The sequence below is a fragment of the Falco punctatus genome (genome assembly GCF_963210335.1).
Source record: "Falco punctatus genome assembly, chromosome: 2".
NCBI lineage: Eukaryota > Metazoa > Chordata > Aves > Falconiformes > Falconidae > Falco > Falco punctatus.
In genome coordinates this window covers 69331568-69342773 of record NC_137581.1, presented here as the reverse complement: position 1 = coordinate 69342773, position 11206 = coordinate 69331568, and the positions used below count along the sequence as shown (strand labels likewise).

General features: G+C 44.3%; 1 protein-coding gene across 3 annotated transcripts in view; it reads left to right on the top strand.

The window, feature by feature from the left end:
* The first annotated feature begins 1469 nt into the window (after positions 1 to 1469).
* The window catches only part of CNOT11 (CCR4-NOT transcription complex subunit 11), a 25443-nt gene continuing 15706 nt past the window's right edge, over positions 1470 to 11206 (top strand). For 2 of the 3 annotated variants that reach the window (XR_013926356.1, XR_013926357.1), the window contains exons 1-5: positions 1470 to 1958; positions 2587 to 2751; positions 6873 to 7025; positions 7594 to 7796; positions 8557 to 8759. Coding sequence is in view for 1 of the 3 variants with exons in the window: in XM_080377325.1 (XP_080233451.1) it covers positions 1532 to 1958; positions 2587 to 2751; positions 6873 to 7025; positions 7594 to 7796; positions 8557 to 8759 (1151 nt within the window). In the remaining 2 variants the exon portion in view is untranslated. The remainder of the gene's footprint in view (positions 1959 to 2586; positions 2752 to 6872; positions 7026 to 7593; positions 7797 to 8556; positions 8760 to 11206) is intronic. The other variant, XM_080377325.1, reaches the window with a different exon arrangement.

Sequence of the window (11206 nt, the reverse complement as noted above, 5' to 3'; positions counted from 1 at the left end):
GAATATGTTGGCCATGGCAGGAAGCTCACTGGCATCCTCTTCCATCAGCTTTACTATTTTAGCTGCGTACCTCACAAGCAGACCTCACTGCGATCTAGTCAGCTGGTGGGTAGCTGCTCTATCAACAAAGCTTTCAGATCATGTCTTACACGGCTCCAGACCCTATTTTTCTCCCAAAGTCATCACTTTTTTAACATCTGTATATGTACATGAAGCCTTTACACCTCTCAGATCTTGGTTTCTTTCCCATCAATAACGTCAGTTAAGAAACACCTCTATTACTTGGTCTACGTGCAGAACACCAGCCTTCAATTCATGTTATTTCAGAAACCGAACTGCATCTTTTACACCAGTATGGCTAACTAGAAAGCCAAGGTCCTCTGGGCTGGGTGGCTTGAGGGGAGCACTATTACTGGAAGAATCAGACAGCAGCAGCAGTGTCTGCTCTCCGGCCTTGCCAAGCCCTTCTTCTCTCGGCACACACCACAGAAAGCTCTCCCTCCCGGCCATGCCCTCAGCACTTCAAGCTGTGCCCGAGGTCTGTGAGTTGCCGTCCCTCCAGGCGCAATCCCATAAGATCAGCAGGTGAAACAATCGTTAACGGGGATGGCCTTCCCCCCCCGCCCCACACCCCTACGCCGGCAGGTCTCAGCCGAAGCGGATGACGCGGATGACGCGAGGCACAGACGCACGACGCCCCCCGGGACGCCCAGGGGAGGGCAGCCGGAGCGGGTACCCACCCCCAGCCCCTTCGGCACCCGAGGCAGGGCCGGGGAGCGCCGCCCGCCCGCCCCGCGCTCCCCTCGCTCCCCTCGCTCTCCCGGGGGCACGACCCCGTGGAACGCGCCTCCGCTCCCGCCCGGGGCGGTGCCAGGGGACGGTGGCCGGGCGGGGCTTCCCCGCCTTCAGAAGGCGAGGGACGGCCGCACGGCGAGATGCGGTCACACGTGTGGCCGTTCCGTCGTTCAGCGAACGGGCGGTGAAGTAACCCGGGTCACCCGCACCTAGCCAGGGAGAGGCGGCGGCACCCGGGGCCGGGGCTCCGCCTCAGCCCGCCCGCTCCCTCCGTGACGCAAACCCGCGTTTCCCGCTCCCCACGCAGCGCCGGCCCCGCCCCCCCGCTTCTGGCCGGAGGCCACCGGGCCCCAGCCCGCGCGGCCGCGCCTGAGCCGAAGCCCCCCCTGCCGCCCCCTGCCCGGGCCCCGCCGCCGCGCTCCCCCTGCCGGCCTCAACGGCCGCCGCGCCCCAGCCCAGCCGGCCCCCCGGCAGCGCGCGGCGACAGCCAAAGCCCCGCCCCCGCCGGTCGGCGCGGACCAATCCCGTTCCGCGAGGCGGGCCCCGCGGGCGCGTTCCGCCGCACGGCCAATCGCGTGCGCGCCTCCCCGGCTTCCCGGCGCCGAGCCGGAACGTCCCGTCGGCCCCGTCGCCTTACGGCCTGCGCCGTAAAGCGAGGCCGGCGCGACAGCGCGCGTGCGGTGTTACGGCAGCGGGGAGCGGCGGGGCCGGGCCGGGCCGGAGCGGGTGGGGGCGGATGCCCGGGGGCGGGGGGAGCCCGGCGCCCGGCACGCAGGTGGGAGCGGAGGCGGGCGAGGCGGGCGGCGCGGCGGCCGGCGGGCCGGCGGGCGGCAGGATGAGCCTGTCGCCGAAGGAGCTGTCGAGCCTGCTGAGCATCGTGTCGGAGGAGGCGGGCGGCAGCACCTTCGAGGGCCTCTCCAGCGCCTTCCACCACTACTTCGGCAAGGCCGAGCACTTCCGCCTGGGCTCCGTCCTCGTCCTGCTGCTGCAGCAGCCCGACCTGCTGCCCAGCCCCGCGCAGCGCCTCACCGCCCTCTACCTCCTCTGGGAGATGTACCGCACCGAGCCCCTCGCCGCCAACCCCTTCGCCGCCGTCTTCGCCCACCTCCTCAACCCCGCGCCCGAGCGCGGCGGCGACGAGGCGGAGCGCACGCCGCTCTCAGGTGCGCCCCGGGGGAGCCTCCCCCTCCCCCGGCACCGCTCGGCTCCCCGCCGGCCGCGCCGCTTCCCGCGTTGGAGGAGGCGGTGGGGGTTCCGGGGAAGGCTCTAGGCGTCAGGCGGGCCGCTTGGCGGGGCCGGGGGGGGAAAGCCGCCGCGGCCACCCGGGGTTGTAGGAGGCTGTCCGACAGCTCTAAAGCTGTGAAAGAAAACCGCTGCGATGCCTGAAACGCTTTTTTCCCACTTCGGTAAATACAAGCGTGGCAGCCGCCGGTAAATCGGTCTCCAGAAATTACTTTTACGGTGTGAATTGCAGCGTCTGCTTGTATTTAATAGCTCACTAGTTGTCTACATGGAGAGCGTGTAAAGCAATCGCAGGGACTGACTTGGCCTCAGATGCTGTGTGTCGGGATGCACAGTACCCGTCAGTGTAACGCTGCATTTCACATCACTTCAGGAGCTGACTAGGTAACAGTATTGCACATACTCACAGAGGCTCTTCAGCTGTGCCGTCTTGCCATAAATAACGTGTTAGCTTGCGTTTTAGTTTTGCTCGTTCTGCCTGAAGCATATGGAAACTATTAATGCTCTTGCCTTAAAAATTGGGGATTGTCCTTCATTGTGTCTCTGCAGGCTTCTTGCCTCCCATAACGCCTCCGGAAAAATTCTTCCTTTCTCAGTTGATGTTGGCCCCCCCGAGAGAACTGTTCAAGAAGACTCCTCGGCAGATTGCTTCAATGGATGTGGGGAACATGGCCCAGTCAGTGGATATAAGTGGGCTTCAGCTGGCATTAGCAGGTAAGGAAGATTGGGATCTGTGGTTCAGTTATGAATAAAAATGCTAATTGTAATGTGGCTGTGAGTTACCTGAGAAGCACTCTTGCCTAACCTGAAGATGGAAAAGGTTGAACTGTCCTTTAGGGTCTTCAGGCCTGTGTTCAGGCACATTGAGAAACTTCAAGTAGAGATTACATCTTAACTGTTTTATCCTACTTAACAGCTTTTTAAGCATATATGTCACTGCCTGAAACATGAGAACATTTTGCAAGTATAGGAAGACTTTCATCTAAAGCTTTGTGGGAGTTTTTTTTGGCTGATTTTTTTTTTTTGGTGTATTTTTATCCCTTTTCACTCTGCAGTATTTCTAGTATGAGAGAACAAGCATAGCTGTTACATGACGGTATTTCAACCGTACCTGGCAAATTATTTTATAGAACTGAAAAGAAATTGTAATAGACAGTCAGATCTTGCAGTGTTAGCTGAAGAGTGGGAAGGTGGTCCACTTTTACTAGACTGAAAAGAAAAACAACGTGGTACGTATCCTTTGACAGGAGAGAAGGAGCAGGAACGTGATTGTTCTGATCATGTTGACTGATGAGTCACGTCTGGAACTAATCTGAAATAGAAAATATTTTTGGGAACAAGGAGCTGGTTTGAACACTAATAAATAGTGGGTTTTTTCCTAGGTATATGCAAATGTACCCACTTGCTTGAAAACTGACCGTCCAGCTTCTGTTTCTGTACAATGCAGTTTATTGCTCTGAGGTCAGGCACTAACTAGGCTTTCTCTGTCCTGCAGTTTTATCTTGGTATCATTTTTTTTTCTGCAGAATTTGACATTGACTTGTTATGCTGTGGTATACTGGTCTTTGCTCACAGTGTACAAATGTCCTCTGGTGTCCTCCTTAGCTACTATTTCCAAACTGTGGAATCTTCTGAAAATGCAAATTGAATACGTTAACATCCCTCACAGGCAAGACAAACCCTTACAGCTCTTTCTGTTAATCCTGCCTGTATTTTCTAGAATACTTTAGTGAATTCAGATTTTGTGAAACTTCAGGTAACTTGAGATTTTTAGCATAAGTCACATGTGATGCTTTAAAAAGTCTGGAGTTCTTTCATTTTTTTTTCACTTGTTTTCCCCTTGGTACTGTGTCTGCCTTCTGAACAGTTTGTTCTCATTAAAAATGAAACACATAGAGAAGGTCCAAACTGTGATTGTATGGATGGGTACTCTAGGCCATGCATTTTAGTTTGTCCTTTTTTGAGATAAAGGCATTGATGGCTTAAAGTATGGTGCAAAGTCATTAATGGTGCTTTGCAAAATTAAGTCCTGTAAAATGTGCTTGTATCATTATTTACATAATACAGTAAACATGCATGATTAATTGCATGTGAGCAGTTGTAGGAGTTATGTAACGAAACTGCAATTGAAAAAGCTTTGTGCTATCTTTCTCTGACTTCTTGCTGTAGTTCCCTAGAATATGTCTGCTTTCTATTTGCTTCCTTAGAAGATAAACCTTTTGCTTGTTTTACTAGTGTGATGTTTCTTGACTCTCTGTTGTGTTTTGGAAGGTCTGTGAGTTTTATACAAGTCTTGAGTATATTTCTCCTGCTGATTCAATATGCAGGATGAAGCTGGTGCAGGATGATGGCGCGTAGATACAATGTTTGCACTGTTGTGTTTACACCCTTTCCCCCCACATTTCACAGAATATAATAGCTTTAAGGCTTCTTGGCTGTTCACAATTTTGGTCCCTGAGAAAAATTCATGGCTATTTCGAGCAGGTTTATTTTTACTTGCTTTAGAATATACCTCCAAAATAAACTTAAAGAGTTTAGAATGCATGAAGTTTTTCTCAGTGTACCTATCCCAATCGTTTTTTCTCCCCCCCCCCCCCCCCCCAAAAAAAAAAGGAGGGGGAAAAAATCACTTTGGCTTATCTCCTGATCTTGAGCTCATGGTGACAATTCGCTTGCAGCTGTATGGTGGTTTTTCTAGTTGTGGTTTTCTTCTTTTGGTTTTAGCTGCTACCTGCTCCCACATCCCACCCCCACTCCACCAACCCCAAAGAAAAACAGAATGTTGGAATGGGTATTAAAAATTGCTTTGTTCTTTTCTCCCTTTGGTCTACAGAAAGTATTTTCAAGCCTCAGTCCTTCCCTGTAACTTAGTTTTGTTGATCTGGCATGTTAGTGTACCAAAAATGTCATATTCTCCTAGTTGCAGGGATGAGTCTTCCAGCAAAGTGCTCCTGTTTGTCTGCTAACCCTTATTTGATCTAAGAGTAATTGACCTGTATTAAGAGTTAAGTTTGTAATATGCTGTAGAGGTTTCCTTCAGAAAACAAAGAAAGCTTCCTTTTACCTGTAAAAAGAAAAACAATAGCTCCATAAGGGAGCCTAAGTGATCATTTGCAGATTTTATTTTTTTTTTATTTCAGTGTCGTAGTTCAAGATGCTATATTCTTTCCTGTTAAATCACCATATGCTAACTCTGCCTTCTGCTTACTTGAAACTGTTGATTCAACCCTAATTCTTGAAGCAGCAAGGGTGAGCTTTTGAGCTTCAGCGTGTATAAGGGCTCATGCAGGCTTCTGAAATCAGTGAATTGAAGGACTGAGTCTTAAGCTTTTATATTTCTAATTAAACATCATTAATCATTTGAGATTATGAGGATACAAACGTATCAGTAACTTTTACCAACTGATGGATTTAAGTTCTAGACTATAGATTAGAAGGACGAAAAAAGACTGCCAATATCTTCCTCACCCCCACACCCGCCAAACTTCATTTGTTAAATTGACCCTTCTGTTCAGTGGCTAAATTGGCTAAATTAAAGTACTTAGAAGATGGAGTTTGAAAAATTTTATAAAGTAGAAGGTGTGTTTTATAAACCGGCTCATTTGGACTTTGACTTATTAGTTATTTAAAAAAAACACTTTTGAAGTATGCTGGTTGTTGCTTTTAACAGGTAAACATACCCTGCTGTGGTGCTTCAGTGAGCATATCTGCAAATGTTTGCGTGATCTGAAATAAGTGGGTAAAGTAGGACAGAAAGCCAAAAAATAAACTAGCAATCCACAGTCCTATGTTTTAATGATCTTTTTGTCACTCAGTTTGTGTCTCATGGATTTGGTTGGAGGCATATGAAATAGTTGATATGCATGGAAAGCTGGGAAGGGTCGACACGACTGCACAAAAAGGAACAAGCATGCTTTGCTTAGAAGTGATAGAGACAGTACTCTAAATCTGACAGCACTACACTTAATTAGTCAGGAAAAGGAGTGACGTTTAGTTTCATGTGGAAGTTTTTCCAGGGATTCCTTGTGTGATGCCAACAAGATCTCTCAAAATAGTACAGACAATATGGATCAGCCGTTGAGTCTTGATGCTGAAGAGTGATAGATCGTGACAGAACACCGCCTAAAAATATGACAATGCAAGTATTGAGCCCCACAGTTTTTTTGGCCAGTTTCTCCAAGTCCTCATCTGTGTATACAAACCTTAATATTATTTTTATGTAATTTGTGTTCTGTTAATTTGGCCTTTGAAGGGACGCTTTCAGCTCCTCCCAGATTTGTTTAATGTAGAAGCGCATAACAATTACACTCTTTTTTTTTTTTTTTTCTCTCCAGACAAGCGCTTACTGTCGCTTGACAGCAAATGCAAAAGTAGCTTATGCTGTGCCACTGAAATGTGTTGCATAATTTTTGAATAGCTGACTTCAGGTCTAGTATGACCATTATTGTTGCAGAGTCTGTAAATCTATCTGCGTCAAACTTTTACTTCCTTGGTCTGATTGCAAAACTAGGTACAGCATGTGAACTCCTTCAGGAGTACCATGTGAACCTACTAATGTGCTTTTAATGCAGATTACATTGCTTACATTTTCTAAAGCCAAGATTGTTTCAGACTAATTTCTCTTTTTTTCTTTATCCTTGCTGCATATCTCTGTCCCTTGCCTGTCAGCTGGCACTCTGAGTACTAGCTGCCTGACACTAAATTTCATGTTGATGTTACCTGGTTTATTTTAAGCTAGTTCTTCTCTAAAGCTGCTTGTTTCTCACTACGTTTAGTATTCCAGGCATCTCTGTTTCAATTTTATGCTTTAATATTATGGACTGGGTTTCTTTCAGAGCGTCAGTCTGAGTTGCCAACACAGAGCAAGGCCAGCTTCCCCAGCATTCTCAGCGACCCTGACCCAGATTCTTCAAACTCCGGTTTTGACAGCTCCGTTGCCTCCCAGATCACGGAAGCCTTAGTGAGTGGACCAAAACCTCCTATAGAAAGTATGTGCATTTTCACATCTTAGTTCTTCTAGTTCATGACATGCTATGTTGTTATACTTCTCCAGATGTAATGTAATTTGGAAGTATTTTCAAGGTATGAAATGGGAGTGAAGATGAATGAAATGGTACAAGACTGTGTCAGGGTGTCTCCAGATCAGACTCCGTAGTGTTCACGTTTCCAGACTTAAAAATCTGGAGCCTGTCTTCAAGCTCTTAACCATGTCATCTGTTGGTTAAAACACTGGGCCTGATGCCCTTGGATCTTAATCCTCTAAACTAAGATCTGCATGGACTGTTAATGCCTTCCAAGGAAGACTTACTGTGGAAGGAAAAAAGACCATAGAATCAGTAACTTAGCAATCTGAACCAAGAGGAAAAATGGGCTGATGTAACAGCATCAATAAAAATCAGAAATAAATGTTTTTCTAGGAGGGAAAATAAGATCATAATGCTGTTCTCGATGTTATGATAGCTTAAAGAAATGGGGGGGTTGGGGTTCTTCTTTTTGTACTGATATAAAACTCAATACCTGAAGCTTAAAAAACATTTCACATTGTTGCCATTTTAGGTCACTTTCGACCAGAGTTTATTCGACCACCGCCTCCGCTCCATATATGTGAGGATGAATTGGCATGGTTAAATCCAATAGAGCCAGATCACACCATTCAGTGGGATAAGTCAATGTGTGTTAAGAACAGCACTGGAGTTGAGATAAAAAGAATCATGGCAAAAGCTTTTAAAAGTCCCTTGACTTCCCCACAGCAAACACAGGTAAGTATCGTGCACTTTTCTATCTAAAATGATTTTCTAATAAGCTAACTCATGTATTTTAGGAAACTGATCACTTTAATTGATCTGTGTTTGGATTCAGGAAACTGCAAGGACTTTAAATTGTAAAAACCCAAGAGTTTTGACTTGGGTTGGTATGAATAAGAAGAAATCTTTAAACTTCATAGCATTGGCTGGACATAGGTACAGTTCATCAATAAGTGGCACCAATATTTTTCTGCCTGGAAAAATCTTATAGTAAAGTTGTTTGTGGAAGCTTTTGATAAATGATTATTTCAGAAATGCCAACACTGAATTAGTTTTTTTTCCTCAATCTGATAGTATTATTCCTGATTTCAGTGGGCTTTTTTAATAATCATTATGCTAGCGCTATAAAATATCCTTTTTTTGCATAACTTTTTCTGACAACAGTGAACTCAAAACGGAGTTTCTTTCTGCTGGACAGGAAACTAAAGAAGGCTGAAACTTCGTGTGTGTTTTTTCCTCCCTTCCTTGTCACCCACTGATGAAAGAACTACTAAGTGCCTTATAAAAGGTTTTATGGGCACAGTTGCCTTTACATAGAAATTTTAAAGTATACCTCCAGTGTCTTTCAGTAGAAATGCCTAAGTCTAAAGGGTTATCATTCTCCTGTAGCTTAGATGTATTATAGTGGTTTCTTCAAGCAGTAATGTAAATAGTTAAGGAAAAAAACCCTGAGGGTTGGGTTTTTTTGTTGTTTTTTTTTTTTTTTTCTTTACAGCTCCTTGGAGAACTGGAAAAGGACCCCAAGCTTGTTTACCATATTGGTCTCACTCCTGCCAAATTGCCAGACCTGGTCGAAAACAATCCTTTAGTAGCCATAGAAATGTTGTTGAAACTGATGCAGTCTAGTCAGATAACAGAGTATTTTTCTGTCTTGGTCAACATGGACATGTCCTTACATTCAATGGAAGTTGTCAATCGGTGAGTACTATCTCAAATCTAAGGTTTCCTTAAGTATGTAAAATAACTGAACAGTTACTAAGTGAATATGAGGCTGGCCACGGCTGTATCTGAGTGCATTCCAAAGACTACCAAAAGTAACAGGAATTGAAGAAATGACTAGTCAGATTACAGTGAAGGAAGAGTATTAGACTATCATTCCCTTCTCAATTTCTCTATGCTGTTTGCGGTGTGTTCTTTTTTTTAGTATTCTCTTAATAATAAGACTTAATGTGCTTGATTAATCCTGCAGAGAAAGAGAGTGCTGTGGATTTGTTGCTTTCTATGACTACTGGACTGTCTAATTCTGTTTCTTTCATAAAGGCTTTACTTGCTTTTTATGTAGTTCCTTATTGGTGGTGTCTGTAGTTAAAAGAAAAAAACACCTCCTATTTTAGTCCAGATGAAGGGTTGGTAAAGAATTGAACCTCTCTAGCGTCGTCAGTGCTAGGTTCAGAGAATGCTGCCAATTTTGACGTCCCTTTTTACAGCATTGCCACTTTAAAATATTACTGTAATGTTAACAGCTTCCTATTAGCAGTAGGAATAGGAAAAACCCCACAATTTCCCAGCAGGAAGATGTGATGGTAGAGGCATATATGTTACATTTTGTATTGAATATGTATAATTTCATGAAATTTTCTGGTTTAATTAACATTATATATAGTATATATTAATTAACATTAATATAATTTTATATTGTTTGTAACATACCATGTTTGACCATTTTAGGTATTGTAAAAAGCACACTTCTTGGATAGGTGCTATGCTACTTAATTTTTCAGTCCCTGCTTCAAGAATGGAGGGGCTTATTCAAAGAAAGTAGTGCGCTGCTATTTAGCATTAGCCAAGGGTTACCCCTTTGAAAAGAATGGGGAAAATACATATTGTGTTGTATTAACTGGAGCTGATAATTACTACAAAATCCCTTTATCAAACTGTTTGATACGTTAATGTCAAAACCATATTTAAAATGGTTATCATTTTAAGGGAGTCTGTCACTGCAACTCGTAATATGTCTAAACTTTTATTCAGACATCTGGGTCCTGGTTAATACACAAGTTTCACTAGTAAGTACATGTTCTATGTCCCAGGAAGCTGCAAGTTTAGTTACTGACTTGCAAAATGACCAGTTACTGAATGTGTATGGTTGTGTCACTGTAGTGACTGTCACGCCCTCTAACAGGTCATAATCCTGTTGTTCCTGATGAAGAATTCACATTCAACATTCATTTCTCATATCTAAAAATTAGCCTTGTCTCTAGCTCCTGTCTTCTCTGTCAACTGAGGTAGCAGTTGTGTTTTATTAGGACATCTGGAAATGTTAATTTTGATCCTTCTTGAGGTATGCTTGTGTGGAAGGTAGAAGACCATGGTGGGACAAAGGGCAGTTATTGTGAGAATCCTCCACAAAAAGTTAATGCCACACTGCTACTCTGCTTAAACACAATTTATATGCTTGATGTGGCTTAAGTGAACAAAAGGTGGTATTGTTAAATAGCTATCCTGCTTTACGTTCATGACATGTCTTCATTGGGAATCACTTCTGCATATAGGTACAACCCATTTTCTTAACAGAATGCTAGCCCCTTGAATGGGAAAACTCAGACAGCTAATCCTCACAAACTACAGAAGTACCTCCTCCCACTTACTTTCTTCCATTTCTTGGCAATTACTGAATGTGAACTACCAAATGAGGCTTGTCCAGCAGTTTGTTTGCAGCAGAGTTGAATTGCACCTTAAATACCATTTGAGGAAAGAAACATTTCTGAAATAAAACCCTGCCACGGGTGCAGACTGCCCTGAAGTTTGGGCTAATGATCACAACATGGAGAAACAGTGATAAACCACCAGTCAGGCATGCTGGTTCTCCCATAGTGTAACTCCCATAGGAATGACTTTTCTCAAGCTGCAAAACGACTGTCAGCACAAACAGGGAGACACTGATTTTTAAGTGAAGTGGGACAAAAGCTTGAAACTGGAATGTCTAAAACAGGCACTGTTTTCCCTGTTGTCCCCCTTTCACTACCTGAGATGGGACTGATTAGTTATTTTGGTCAAATTCTGTCCTATCTTTATGGCAGTTCTACATCTAATGTGTGTTGTTTTCTTAACAGAACCCTATTGCTTGTTGAAATAAACCATGGCAGCTCAAATACTTCTGTAGTTAGTATTGTTAAACCACAAATAGGTATGCTTTACTGTTAACCCTTAAAAATACACTAATTCTCAAATTCTTCTGTAGTAAGAACCTTCAGAGACTATCATGCATCATTAATCTCTAAGATTTTCATCTAGTAAGGGTCTCTTCTATTTGATCTGTAGATATTCATATTGTTTCAGTCCCTAGGACTAAAATTTGGATTTGAAGGAGCTAAGGAAACTGATCTTTTTCTGTAACAAAGGAGTTATCCTGGCTGTATACTTAA